The following is a 15335-nucleotide window of genomic DNA, read 5'->3' on the forward strand; positions in this document are numbered from 1 at the left end:
GAGCCTCAAAAATCCTGCTCATTTCCTGGTTGTAGTTTCATCTTGGTTTTGCCTGTAGCTTCTGTTCTGGGGCACTCACAGACAATATCTTTGCAGTTCTGGAAACGTCAGAGTGTTTTCTTTCCAAAGCTATCAATTATATGCATAGTCGAGCATCTTTTTGTGACAAAATATTGCGCTTAAAACGGGCACGTCTTTTTATCCAAAAATGAAATACTGCCCCTAGAGTTCCAAGAGGTTAACAGTATATTTGACCTCTCAGCTTCCCTATCAAATCTAAAAATCTCAAATAGAAAACTGAAGAAAATTAACAACAATGTCAAATGGTTTGATGAAGAATGCAAAAATCTAAGAAAGAAATTGAGAAACCTGTCCAACCAAAAACATAGAGACCCGGAAAACCTGAGTCTACGCCTTCACTATGGTGAATCCATGAAACAATACAGAAATACACTACGGAAAAAGAAGGAACAGCATGTCAAAAATCAGCTCAATGTAATTGAAGAATCCATAGACTCGAACCACTTCTGGGAAAATTGGAAAACACTAAACAAACAACAACACAAAGAATTATCTATCCAAAATGGAGATGTATGGGTAAACCACTTCTCCAATCTTTTTGGCTCTATAACAAAGAATAAAGAGCAAAAACATATACATGATCAAATACAGATCTTAGAATCAACTATTAAAGACTACCAGAACCCACTGGATTCTCCAATTACATTGAATGACTTACAGGACAAAATAAAAACCCTCCAACCCAAAAAGGCCTGTGGTGTTGATGGTATCCTCAATGAAATGATCAAATATACAGACAACAAATTCCAATTGGCTATACTAAAACTCTTTAACATCATCCTTAGCTCTGGCATCTTCCCCAATATTTGGAACCAAGGACTGATCACCCCAATCCACAAAAATGGAGACAAAGTTGACCCCAATAACTACCGTGGAATATGCGTCAACAGTAACCTTGGGAAAATCCTCTGCATTATCATTAACAGCAGACTCGTACACTTCCTCAATGAAAACAATGTACTGAGCAAATGTCAAATTGGCTTTTTACCAAATTATCGTACAACAGACCATGTATTCACCCTGCACACCCTAATTGACAACCAAACAAACCAAAACAAAGGCAAAGTCTTCTCATGCTTTGTTGATTTCAAAAAAGCCTTTGACTCAATTTGGCATGAGGGTCTGCTATACAAACTGATGGAAAGTGGTGTTGGGGGTAAAACATACGACATCATAAAATCCATGTACACAAACAACAAGTGTGCGGTTAAAATTGGCAAAAAACACACAAATTTCTTCACACAGGGTCGTGGGGTTAGACAGGGATGCACCCTCTTCAACATATATATCAACGAACTGGTGCGGGCATTAGAAAAGTCTTCAGCACCCGGCCTCACCCTACTAGAATCTGAAGTCAAATGTCTGCTGTTTGCTGATGATCTGGTGATGACCAAAATAATGGTGTTCCAAAAAAGGTCCAGTCACCAGGACCACAAATACAAATTCCATCTAGACACTGTTGCCCTAGAGCACACAAAAAACTATACATACCTTGGCCTAAACATCAGCGCCACAGGTAACTTCCACAAAGCTGTGAACGATCTGAGAGACAAGGCAAGAAGGGCATTCTATGCCATCAAAAGGAACATAAATTTCAACATACCAATTAGGATTTGGCTAATAATACTTGAATCGGTCATAGAGCCCATTGCCCTTTATGGTTGTGAGGTCTGGGGTCCGCTCACCAACCAAGACTTCACAAAATGGGACAAACACCAAATTGAGACTCTGCACGCAGAATTCTGCAAAAATATCCTCCATGTACAACGTAGAACACCAAATAATGCATGCAGAGCAGAATTAGGCCGATACCCACTAATTATCAAAATCCAGAAAAGAGCTGTTAAATTCTATAACCACCTAAAAGGAAGCGATTCCCAAACCTTCCACAACAAAGCCATCACCTACAGAGAGATGAACCTGGAGAAGAGTCCCCTAAGCAAGCTGGTCCTGGGGCTCTGTTCACAAACACACCCTACAGAGCCCCATGACAGCAGCACAATTAGACCCAACCAAATCATGAGAAAACAAAAAGATAATTACTTGACACATTGGAAAGAATTAACAAAAAAACAGAGCAAACTAGAATGCTATTTGGCCCTACACAGAGAGTACACAGCGGCAGAATACCTGACCACTGTGACTGACCCAAAATTAAGGAAAGCTTTGACTATGTACAGACTCAGCGAGCATAGCCTTGCTATTGAGAAAGGCCGCCGTAGGCAGACATGGCTCTCAAGAGAAGACAGGCTATGTGCTCACTGCCCACAAAATGAGGTGGAAACTGAGCTGCACTTCCTAACCTCCTGCCCAATGTATGACCATATTAGAGAGACATATTTCCCTCAGATTACACAGATCCACAAAGAATTTGAAAACAAATCCAATTTTGAAAAACTCCCATATCTACTGGGTGAAATTCCACAGTGTGCCATCAGAGCAGCAAGATTTGTGACCTGTTGCCACGAGAAAAGGGCAACCAGTGAAGAACACGCACCATTGTAAATACAACCCATATCTATGCTTATTTATTTTGTGTTCTTTACCATTTGTACATCGTAAAAACACTGTATATATATATAATATGACATTTGTATTGTCTTTATTGTTTTGAAACTTCTGTATGTGTGATGTCTACTGTTAATTTTTATTGTTTATTTCACTTTATATATTATCTACCTTACTTGCTTTGGCAATGTTAACACATGTTACCCATGCCAATAAAGCCCCTTAAATTGAATTGAATTGAATTGATAGGTACAGTAGAGGAAGAGAGAGAGAGAGGTACAGTAGAGGAAGAGAGAGAGAGAGAGTACAGTAGAGGAAGAGAGAGAGAGAGAGGGAGGTACAGTAGAGAGAGAGAGAGGTACCGTAGAGGAAGAGAGAGAGAGAGAGAGAGGGAGGTACAGTAGAGAGAGAGAGAGAGAGAGAGAGAGAGAGAGTTCACAATGATCATGTAAATGTTTACCCTGCTGTTAGTGCCAGCACATGTTCCTTGTTTTACTATGTCAGCAGGCTCTGTCTGTCTGTAGTATGAACACACATGCACGCGTGTGAACAAACACACACACACATCCCTTAGATCATTAGTGCTGTTTGTTCTGGGTTGATCTGACTCTTAAGTTGCATAAGCCATGAGTGATCCCTGTTGTATCTCTCCAATGGTGATGATGTATGTGCGGGCAGCTGCTCCAATGCTAGGTCCACAGTCCACACAGCCATAGCAGTGTAAGTCTAGTGCCAATAAACTCAGTCAACGGAGGAAAGGAATTGGGCATGCATTGTTAATTTCTCATTCTTTGATGAACGTTATGAACCAAATGTCAATTAATTTCCATAATCGACTGAGTTGAAATGGAGTTGACCCGAACCGTGCCAGCACCATGTACCATGTGTCTGTCTATACCAGCACCATGTACTATGTGTCTGTCTATACCAGCACCATGTACCATGTGTCTGTCTATACCAGCACCATGTACTATGTGTCTGTCTATACCAGCACCATGTACCATGTATCTGTCTATACCAGCACCATGTATTATGTGTCTGTCTATACCAGCACCATGTACCATGTGTCTGTCTATACCAGCACCATGTACTATGTGTCTTTCTATACCAGCACCATGTACCATGTGTCTGTCTATACCAGCACCATGTACTATGTGTATACCAGCACCATGTACTATGTGTCTGTCTATACCAGCACCATGTACCATGTGTCTGTCTATACCAGCACCATGTACTATGTGTCTGTCTATACCAGCACCATGTACCATGTGTCTGTCTATACCAGCACCATGTACCATGTGTCTGTCTATACCAGCACCATGTACCATGTGTCTGTCTATACCAGCACCATGTATTATGTGTCTGTCTATACCAACATCATGTATTATGTCTGTCTATACCAGCACCATGTACCATGTGTCTGTCTATACCAGCACCATGTACCATGTGTCTGTCTATACCAGCACCATGTACCATGTGTCTGTCTATACCAGCACCATGTATTATGTGTCTGTCTATACCAACATCATGTATTATGTCTGTCTATGCCGGCACCATGTATTATGTGTCTGTCTATACCAGCACCATGTACTATGTGTCTGTCTATACCAGCACCATGTACCATGTGTCTGTCTATACCAGCACCATGTACTATGTGTCTGTCTATACCAGCACCATGTACCATGTGTCTGTCTATACCAGCACCATGTACCATGTGTCTGTCTATACCAGCACCATGTACTATGTGTCTGTCTATACCAGCACCATGTACTATGTGTCTGTCTATACCAGCACATGTACTATGTGTCTGTCTATACCAGCACCATGTACCATGTGTCTGTCTATACCAGTACCATGTGTCTGTCTATACCAGCACCATGTATTATGTGTCTGTCTATACCAACATCATGTATTATGTCTGTCTATACCAGCACCATGTATTATGTGTCTGTCTATACCCGCACCATGTACTATGTGTCTGTCTATACCAGCACCATGTACCACGTGTCTGTCTATACCAGCACCATGTACCACCTATCTGGCTATACCAACATCATGTATTATGTCTGTCTATACCAGCACCATGTATTATGTGTCTGTCTATACCAGCACCATGTACCACCTATCTGACTATACCAGCACCATGTACCACCTATCTGACTATACCAGCACCATGTACCATGTGTCTGACTATACCAGCACCATGTAGTATGTGTCTGTCTATACCAGCACCATGTACCACCTATCTGACTATACCAGCACCATGTACCATGTGTCTGTCTATACCAAGACCATGTACCATGTGTCTGGCTATACCAACACCATGTACCATGCATCTTTCTATACCAGCACCATGTACCATGTGTCTGTCTATACCAGCACCATGTACCATGTGTATGTCTATACATGTACCATGTACCATGTGTCTGTCTATACCAACACCATGTACCATGTGTCTGTCTATACCAGCACCACGTACCATGTGTCTGTCTATACCAGCACCACGTACCATGTGTCTGTCTATACCAGCACCACGTACCATGTGTCTGTATATACCAGCACCATGTACCATGTATCTGTCTATATACCAGCACCATGTATTATGTCTCTATGAGCCTCTAATTCCCTCCTTCCTCCCTCCCCTGCTCCCATTTATTCTCTTTCTCCCTCTCTCTCTATTGCTCTCTGCCCCTCTTTTCTCCTTCCCCCTATTTTCTCCTTCTCCTCTTTCTCTTCTTTGCTCCTCCCTCCCTCCCTCTTTCCTCTAGTTGTTTAAGGAGGAGCTGACGCAGGTGAAAGAGGGCATGAAGCACATCAATGACCTGGTTCATGAGCTGGCCATCTCTGACGTCCATTTGTCCATGGAAAACTCCCACTCCCTGGAGCACCTCAACAGCCGCTGGAAACTACTGCAGGTAACTGGAGACCGCTCAGCCACCTCCCACAACATCCCCTCAACCTTTCCTCCAACTCTCCCTTCAACTGTGTGTGGGTTGAAGATACAACTGTGTGTGGGTTGAAGATACAACTGTGTGTGGGTTGAAGATACAACTGTGTGTGGGTTGAAGATACAACTGTGTGTGGTTTAAGAGTATCCAGAGCTTTGCCTTGGCCCCAATTCTGTGCATCAGTTTAAACTGTCTGCCACAAATTCTGACTTTTGTCTCCTGAGTGAAAGCTATTGGATTGTTCTGAGGGGAAAGTGGCGAGGAGGGCAGTGTAGTACATGGGGTAGTGCGACACCCCTCAGCCTTAGGTGTCCTGCTTGTGCCCGCTCATCAGCTAGCTTTTGAGGTGGCTTGATCAGATAAGACGCTTGAGGAGTGTGGTCACGTGTGTTTGTGAGGTCCCAAGTTCACTCCAGGTAATTGCCGAATCGGGAGGAAGTGGTACTCGCTAAGCAAGCAGCGTGATGTCCTTTACACCAGGAGTCAGCAAATGGGGCAGGGCTCTCGTATTTCTGAACTTTTATTTATTCAGGGTACCCCAACTGAGACCAGTGTCTCATTTATAATGTTGCCCTGAGGACAAAAAGTACATCAATACAGCAACAACAACAATATAAAAACTACAAGACAGCTATAAATACATTACATCAGGTCATTACAACAAGTTATAATAATCAATTGAAACAACTGCACACTTCAGTGAACTCATTTAACAGTTTTAAACTGTTCTATTGGCACCAGGGAATCCAGGTGTAATTTGTTTTGTAAGATATTCCATAACTGGTATGTTATAACTAAAGACGGATTTACCACAATTTATGGTGACAAGCGGGACCTCAAGAGTTGACCAACCCTGCGAACGGATTGGGTATCTCATATTTGTGTATTTCAACAGGGAAGTGAGTTTTGTTAGACGCTTGTGGAGCAGAGCTTTGTAAACAAGAAGGGAGTAAGGAAGTGATCTGCGGGACTTCAGTGAGGTCTGGCCAACCTTCTGATACAGGATGCAGTGATGAGTATTACAACGGTCACCTGTAGTAAAGCAAAGAGCACTATGGTAGACAGCCTCCAAAGGTTCAAGAGTGGTGGCTGCTGGTGTTACCATATTCAGGAACTGTACAAAATTCTCACACTCTCTCTTTCTCTCACTCTTTGTCTCACTCTCTCTTTGTCTCTCTCTTTCTCTCACTCTCTCTTTCTCTCAATTCAATAATTCAATTCAGTGATTAGTCTGTTGCCAAAGAAAGAACACTTCAACGTATTGAATGCCCCCCCCCCCCTCCCCCTTTCCCTCTCTCGCTCCCTCTCTCCCTCTCTCACTTCCTTCCGTCATTCTCCTGTTGAATAATATGATGCTAAATGCTAAATCCATGTAATTTGAGTAGCATCTGTTACTGCTCTTCTGTCTCCAGTGACACAGATGTAATGCATTTTCAAGGCTGATTCTCTAATATTTTTCTCTTGAATAATTGAGTCTTTCTGCTGTGAGAGAACCTCTTTCTGCTGTGAGAGGACTGTTAGCCTAGCAGTCTAGCGGTAGCAGCGATAGATGGTGGTCAGCTGCAGTGTTGGCACAGTCATCTCCACGCCACATTCAAACTGATCCAAATTAGTCCAAAGCAATCTGCGTACGACTTGAGTGCATCCTGCTCAGCCGTGTGTATGCTGAGCGGTGGTAATGTTCTCCTCTCCATAACGCTAACTTCTCATTACAGCTCGTTGGGCTTGTACCTAGGGATAACTGTGCCTCTCTCTCTCTCTCTCTCTCTCTCTCTCTCTCTCTCTCTCACTCTCACTCTCACTCTCACTCTGTGTGTGTGAGTGGATTTAGTGCCCTTTGTTGGTGGAGACGTTTCGACATCCTCTGACAATGATTTATACACTCAATCGAATACCTTGTAAATAAACCAGGATTAGTCCTCAACAAATCCCTTTCGGGACAGCCACATCGACAAAACACAACACACAGAGACAATGAATGGCACAACTTATTTTCATCAACTCAAATCCCTCTGGCTTGTTGACGTGTGTATGGGTCCACCTTCCCCGTTCCTCCGCCCCCACACCTCTATTCCCGCACACAGAGCTTACTGTGAAATGACTGTCCTCATTTGAACAGAGTTGAACAGAGCAGAGTAGATTCCGTGTCGTCTGTCCCTACCTGACGCTCTTCAAAGTGCTAAGGCAAGGTGGCAGGGGAGGTGCGTCTATGTTTCCTTCTTTCCGTAGCACTATTTAATTGCCAAATGAAGAATGAGGAGGGGGGAGGGATGGAGGAGGGGTGTGTGTGTAGGGGGAATGAGACAAGATGGAGACGGTTCCATGATGCTCTTGGATTTCTCCCGTGCTCTGTGTGTGTGTGTGTGTGTGTGTGTGTGTGTGTGTGTGTGTGTGTGTGTGTGTGTGTGTGTGTGTGTGTGTGTGTGTGTGTGTAATGTAATGTAATGTAATGTAATGTAATGTAATGTGAATGTGTGTGTGTCTCCTCGCAGGCCTCCATTGAAGAGCGTCTGAAGCAGCTGCAAGATGCTCACAGAGACTTTGGCCCTGGATCCCAGCACTTCCTGTCCAGTAAGGACTCCTCTCCCTTCATTTAAAGTTGGCACTGGGTGCCGTGCCACGCTGTACCATTCCTGTATAGGGGCTGGGGGAGGAGGGGGTGGGAGGCTGAAAATTAGGATGGGTGGTGTGTGTGTGCGGGGGGGGGGTTTGAGGGAAGGGGTTACAACATGGTTGGTCACAGTGTGAGGTTGTGTATGAGGATGTGTGAGGTTGTGATGTCTGGGTTGGGCGTGGAGGGGGCAGGCTTTGCGCCTTAATCCCCCACTGAGTCACAGTAGCAGTAGTGAGATAGAGACGCTTCCGTCGTTCTCTTTGATTGGTTTGATTTTGCCCATGCTGTGTGTGTGTGTGTGTGTGTGTGTGTGTGTGTGTGTTGGTGGTATAATATTACAAGGGAACTCCTGCCGTCCTCAGTCCCCCCAGCTCTGCCACAGTCACGCTGTGTAAGGACTGTCATGCTACTGGGGCTGAGCTGGTTCTCCCCGCATGTGTGTGTTTGTGTGTAAAGGTGCGTAGCTGCCTCACCGAGTACTATGTCTATCGTGACAGTGTCCTTGTGTCCACGTGTGTGAGTGTCACCCTTTATCTCCCATCCAAGTCCCAGCTAGCTTTGCCCCTCTAGCTCAGCTTACAGCTAAAATGCTACATTGACCGGGTGTGGGACTCCTTCACCTCCTATTTTCCGTTAGCCTTTACCAACAATAATGCTCTCTGGGACGAGACACAAAAGGCTGCGTTTACCGTTTCAGCTTCAGTCCATCTATTATGTACTGCTGCTGTCCCTCTGAATGGTCACAGACTGTCTGGATCCACGTGGTCCACATCCCAAATGGCACCCTATTCCCTTTATAGTGCACTGCTCTTGACCAGAGCCTTATCGGGAATAGGACCTAAGTAGGGAATAGGGTGCCATTGGGGATGTGAACATGGTCACTGGTTATGTGCAAATGGCTTTTCATGCTTGATGTGCCTTAGCGATTGATTTTCCGTTACAGGTTCAGTGCAGATACCCTGGGAACGTGCCGTCTCGCCAAACAAAGTGCCCTACTACATCAAGTAAGTCTAAAGTATTGAGTCACTGCTCAGATGGCATTATTGAGTTACCAGAAGACACATTCATAAGGTATCCCTAGAAAAACAGTATCGAGCTAAGTCCCTCCTGACCACTTATCTATTTACTTCATCAATGCTCCATTGTCCCTGTCTGGGCTGTGTTTATCTTTCAGCTCTGAGGTGTCTGCTTGTGTATGTGTGTGTATGTGCATCCATGCGCGTGTATGTACAGTATGTGTACTGTGTGTGAGTGTCGGCGTATCTCTTTTACAAACAGGGGTGTTTCTTTTCTTAATCACTGCTGTTAGCCCTTGTGCCCACCCCCTGCCCCCACCTGCTGCCGGACTATTCATTCTTATGGGCTGTGTAACTGTGCCACTGGAGGGGAATATCTGACGGGCACTCTGTTGGGCACCTAATCAATCCAACAGGCTCATACAGGTAGTGACGGGTGTTGGAGTTGCCCCCGGGTCCTGGCAAACTTCCTGCTTGGGGCTCGCTCATTTATTTAGCTGAGCGCGTCAATTATTTATTGGCTATCGTTTTTTCCCTTGGTACATTTTCCTTTTCTCCTGCGCTGCTCCTGGTACTATGGGATGGGAAGGTAGAGGGTTAGGGTAGGTTGTCTGTTTAATGACGTGTAGAGACAGTAGCAACCCTGTATGTGAAGCCTCTTGCATGTCCGCCATGCAGTGCATCTGTAAAAGTATTCAGACCCCTTCACTTTTTTCACATTTTGTTACGTTACAGCCTTATTCTAAAATTGATGAAATGTTTCCCCCCCCCCTCATCAATCTACACATAATGACAAAGCAAAAAAGAGGTTTGTAGAAATCTTTGCAAATGTATTAAAAATACAAATCTGAAATATCACATTTACTCATCTCCGTCAGAGCAGTAGAGCTATCGCCGGTGCACAGTGAAGTGTGAGGAGTGGTCGTCGTGGAACATTGGTCCTACTATCTTGTTGCTGCTGTGTGTCTGACCTTTACAGGTCCATAGATGGAAACTACATACACCAATTTTTCACAGTTGTGTTTTCATCAGACATGATTCTTTATAGGTACTTTCATGTGTGTGTAAAATATTCATGTTCTCAGATTGTTACTCGTAGATTTTAGATGTGTGTGAAAATGTTTTTTGTTGTTGTTGTTGAAAGCCGATATACATCCGTTGTTTAGCAGGAAGGGAATGTTCATATCCTGTGTATTTGATGTGATATGTGGTTGTCTCACCTACAGTAGCTATCTTTAGATGAATGCACTTGCTGTGAGTCACTCTGAATAAGTGCATCTGTTAAATGACTCAAATGTCAAACATAAATGTTTTACACACATATCATTTTTTAAATTATTATTAAATATTGATGTCACAAATGTATAATTCGTAAATGTCTTTATAAAAATGTCATTTGTTACATTTGACTGAACCTAGCAGTTCTACTTATTTCTCTGAGATTGAGACAGATATATACCATTTAGCACAACAATACATGATTATTTGTCTCTCTGAAATGAAACCATCAAGTGATAGATTTTAAACTAATGCATGCCTGTCATTGAACATCCTCATGCCGTGATTATATAGTGAAAAAACACACCAATCTTTCATAATTTCTTTAAACAATAAAAGCTCATTTCTGAAAATGGATATATAGTGTTTTGGAATGAAATCTTCACCTTCCTTCCTTTCTCCCTTGTAACCCCCTTTACTCTTGTCTAACTCTGTCCTCCTTCGCTCTCTCCTCCCCCTCTCCCCCTCTCCTCTCTCCCCTCTCCTCTCTCCCTTCCTACTCTCCCTCAGCCATCAGGCCCAGACGACGTGCTGGGACCATCCAAAAATGACGGAGCTGTACCAGGTGCTGGGTAAGATAAAGACAATGAAAGAGTTAGGCCTTTACCGTGCACCTCCGCAGGGCCTCCAGAGGCCCACAGAGCCCCTGCCACCATCACCCTGTACCTCATTAAGGGCCCATATTTCAGACACCCCCCAACACCGACGGCACCATTCTCATTAACCTGCGGGAACAATTTGACGGCTCTGTGATTGCTTTTTCCTACATTTTATTTTAATCAATTGTTATTAATGTGATCTGACGGGGGGGGGGGGGGTTGTTGCCCACACACCGACAGACAGACAGACAGACAGACAGACAGACAGACATACTTGCTATGAGGCATTGAGGGAGTGGCATTATGTAGCAACATGGCCCCTGCTAATGACTCACTGATGTGCTGATAAACACAGGGAGGAAGAGAGCAGACGAGTAGGATGTCCTTGCCATCATTTAACTTTAGATTTTTTTTCTCTCTCTCTCCCCCTCTCTGCTTTCTTCATCAGCGGATCTGAACAACATCAAGTTCTCAGCGTACCGGACAGCCATGAAGCTGCGGCGGGTGCAGAAGGCTCTGAGATGTACGTATTGTGTTTGTCATGCAGGATAATTTAATTAATTAATTGGCCCAATTGAGTTACGTGAGGGGAGGTAATTAGTCAAGGTCAGTGAGGGATAAATGCAGGACCAAGCGGAGTAGCTTTATCTTCCACAGTCCAGACGTCTCCTCCTCTCCTCCCTCCATCCCTCCCTTCCCCACCCTCTGGTCCCCTGGCCACGCTTTACCACAGGGGGCTGCTCACATCCTTTTTCATGCTCTCTCCATTCACACTCTCGCTTTCTCTCCTTTCAACTCTCCACCCCTCTTCGACCCTCCGACACAGGGAAATGGCCTGCGAAAGCACAGCACGAACGCACTGCTGAAAATGCTATACGCTCCTGCTACCTTTCTCTCTCTCTCTCTCTCTCTCTCTCTCTCTCTCTCTCTCTCTCTCTCTCTCTCCCTCTATCCCTCCTCATCCTGTTCTGGTCTGCTAGTCCGTGTCATTAGAAGAATTTATTTCCAGGCTGCCATAGTAACTACCTAGTCTCTCTCTCTCTCCTCTCTCTCTCTCTCTCTCTCTCTCTCTCTCTCTCAGGGTTGGAGAGGAGATGTCTCTCTCTCTCTCCCTCTCTCTCTCTCTCTCTCTCTCTCTCTCTCTCTCTCTCATCCCTTCCTCTTTCTAAGTATGGATTGAGCTCTATAAATGTCCATCTAAAATGCCTAGAAGTGACTCCTCTCGCAACCCTAACCCACTCCTGCCATCTCCTTATCTCCGCTATCCAATCACATCTGTCATTAGAGGACACCCTCTTATCTCCAGTCCTCTGCCCAGCCTGGGATGGCCATTCAAATTAGTTTAGAGGAGCAAAATCTAATTTGGTTTGGCGCTCTCGCAACATCTGTCAGCGCTTAAGTGGGGGGAAAAAGGTGGCTAAAGCACTCTCTCCTTCACTCTCCTGTCCCCTGGTGGTTTGTGTGTGTGTGTGTGTGTGTGTGTGTGTGTGTGTGTGTGTGTGTGTGTGTGTGTGTGTGTGTGTGTGTGTGTGTGTGTGTGTGTGTGTGTGTGTGTGTGTGTGTGTGTGTGTGTGTGTGTGTGTGTGTGTGTGTGTGTGTGTGTGTGTGCGTCCATTCAGTGGACCTGCTGAGGCTGGTGAGTGTGGTGGACGTGTTCAGGGAGCAGGATCTGCAGCATGGGGAACATGTGATGGATGTGGTGGAGATGATCCATGCCCTGACTGGCCTGTATGAGAGACTGGAGGAGGAGAGGAGGGCCATCGTGGTCAACATCCCTCTCTGTGTGGACATGTGTCTCAACTGGCTGCTCAACGTCTACGACAGGTACAATTGACCACTGCTGACCTTTCACCTTGACCCCTTGCCCCCTGACCCTGTACCTTACATGGCCTCAACAAAACCAGGTCATGTTTGTTAACTGGCTGCTCAATGTGTCAATGTCTCTTGGATGTCACTGATAGCACATAGCAACACATTACCTCACCTCGTATTATCTTTGAGGGGTTTTGGGTTCAGACATAAAGTTTAATCTTCACGTAATTAGTGACGGTTTATGCCATTTGTGTTGTTAGCTGCTTGTAAGTGCCACTCTAACATTTACATTTACATTTAAGTCATTTAGCAGACGCTCTTATCCAGAGCGACTTACAAATTGGTGAATTCACCTTCTGACATCCAGTGGAACAGCCACTTTACAATAGTGCATCTAAATCATTTAAGGGGGGGGGGTGAGAAGGATTACATTATCCTATCCTAGGTATTCCTTGAAGAGGTGGGGTTTCAGGTGTCTCCGGAAGGTGTATGATTGACTCCACTGTCCTGGCGTCGTGAGGGAGTTTGTTCCACCAAGCTAATGAACCAAATAAATCTGTTTTTGTCAGTTTTGTTTCATAAGCATCTCTGTTTTGTCTGGGACACTCTGCCATTGACATTACTGCCAATACACCTCTCACATATCCTTGGCTAAATTCACCTTGTCTCCACCTCGCAAGTATAAAAACCTTTTCCTACAATCAAGGACCATCAGGCTCTGCTATTCCAGTGCTTTGATTGGTCGAGAGTCCTCTCAGCGGGGCGTCTCGTTGGTGAAGTAGGCTGTGTGGCTGGGAGGCTTTGTCGTGAGTAAGATTACAGAGAGGCTGTAGCTCAATCAATCTGGCAGGCGTCCAATCAGGGCAACTGAGACCCAGCAGAAGCATAAACTGTTTGATTCTGATTGCCTGTCTCTCTCTGTCAACTGCCAAGCCCTCCACAGAATCCGAGAGGCGCAATTCCTGGCGAACATGGAAAAAAGAGAGAGAAAAGAAACAGACCCATTTTTTAAATAAACGCCATGAATGTATTTTGCAGCCCTTAACTACCTGCTGCTAACGAGTGGAAATCAGCTATTTTATCCTCCACATATATTTCCTGTAATTGCTTTTTTGTTTTCCGATAAACTCTAGGTGTGAATGAGCTGTGCGTGCAGCGTCAAATCAAATTGAATGAAATGTTACTTGTCACATGCTGTACACGTGTGTACAGTGTGTGTGTTTTGCAGTGTGTGTATGTGTTTGCAGTGTGTGCATGTGTTTGCAGTGTGTGTGTGTTTGCAGTGTGTGTATGTGTTTGCAGTGTGTGTGTGTTTGCAGTGTGTGTGTGTGTGTGTGTGTGTGTTTGTGTGTGTGTGTGTGTGTGTGTGTTTTGCAGTGTGTGTGTGTGTGTGTGTGTGTGTGTTTGCAGTGTGTGTGTGTGTGTGTGTGTGTGTGTTTTGCAGTGTGTGTGTGTGTGTGTCTGTGTGTTTGCAGTGTGAGCGGTAATCATCATGAGGTGTCCTCACGAAAGAGACAACCAATGCAGTTTTTTCCCTCTCTTGTCTATGGTTATTTTGGAGAGTGGGTTTGTCAGAGCGCTTTTATTCAGGTGTGTGTGTGTGTGTGTGTGTGTGTGTGTGTGTGTGTGTGTGTGTGTGTGTGTGTGTGTGTGTGTATGTGTATGTGTGTGTGTGTGTGTGTGTGTGTGTGTGTGTGTGTGTGTGTGTGTGTGTGTGTGTGTGTGTGTGTGTGTGTGTGTGTGTGTGTGTGTGTGTGTGCGCGTGCGTGTCCTGAGCTCCTCCGAGGGCATGTCACACTCTTTGGGTGTGCAGGGAGTAACACATCCCACGTGGCGAGGAGCTGGGGGCGCATATTGAAGATGACACACAGCAGACAGGTGCTGACATGCCCTCGCTTCCCTACCTCCCCGTCTCCCCCTGCTTCTCTAATGTCTCCTCCTGCCTCTCCTATTTCTCCCTCTGCTCTCCTATGTCTCCCCTGCCTCTCCTATGTCTCATCTTGCCTCACTACATCTCCCCCTGCCTCTACTACATCTCCCCCTGCCACTCCTATGTCTCCCCTGCCTGTCCTATGTCTCACCCGCCTCAACTATGTCTCCCCTGCCTCTCCTGTGTCTCCCTCTGCCTCTCCTATGTCCCCCTGCCTCTCCTATGTCTCCCCTGCCTCTCCTATGTCTCCCTGCCTGTCCTATGTCTCACCCGCCTCAACTATGTCTCCCCCTGCCTCTCCTGTGTCTCCCCCTGCCTCTCCTATGTCTCCCCCTGCCTCTCCTATGTCTCCCCTGCCTCTCCTATGTCTCTGTCCTATGTCTCCCCTGCCTGCCTCTCCTATGTCTCTCACTGCCTCCCCTGCCTCTCCTATGTCTCCCTCCTGCCTCTCCTATGTCTCCCCCAGCCTCTCCCATGTCTCCCCCTGCCTCTCCTATGTCTCCCCCTCCTCTCCTATGTCTCCCCTGCCTCTCCAATGTCTCCCCCTGC

The 15335-nt window shown here is 45.4% G+C and overlaps 1 protein-coding gene across 1 annotated transcript in view; it reads left to right on the top strand.

Moving 5' to 3' along the window:
• The window catches only part of LOC135545817 (dystrophin-related protein 2-like), a 109287-nt gene that overhangs the window by 60112 nt on the left and 33840 nt on the right, over window positions 1-15335 (top strand). Inside the window, exons 7-12 of the mRNA XM_064973726.1 lie at window positions 5358-5504; window positions 8030-8108; window positions 9095-9155; window positions 10956-11017; window positions 11493-11567; window positions 12664-12868. Coding sequence (XP_064829798.1) covers window positions 5358-5504; window positions 8030-8108; window positions 9095-9155; window positions 10956-11017; window positions 11493-11567; window positions 12664-12868 — 629 coding nt within the window. The remainder of the gene's footprint in view (window positions 1-5357; window positions 5505-8029; window positions 8109-9094; window positions 9156-10955; window positions 11018-11492; window positions 11568-12663; window positions 12869-15335) is intronic.

This window comes from Oncorhynchus masou, chromosome 9 (genome assembly GCF_036934945.1).
Source record: "Oncorhynchus masou masou isolate Uvic2021 chromosome 9, UVic_Omas_1.1, whole genome shotgun sequence".
NCBI lineage: Eukaryota > Metazoa > Chordata > Actinopteri > Salmoniformes > Salmonidae > Oncorhynchus > Oncorhynchus masou.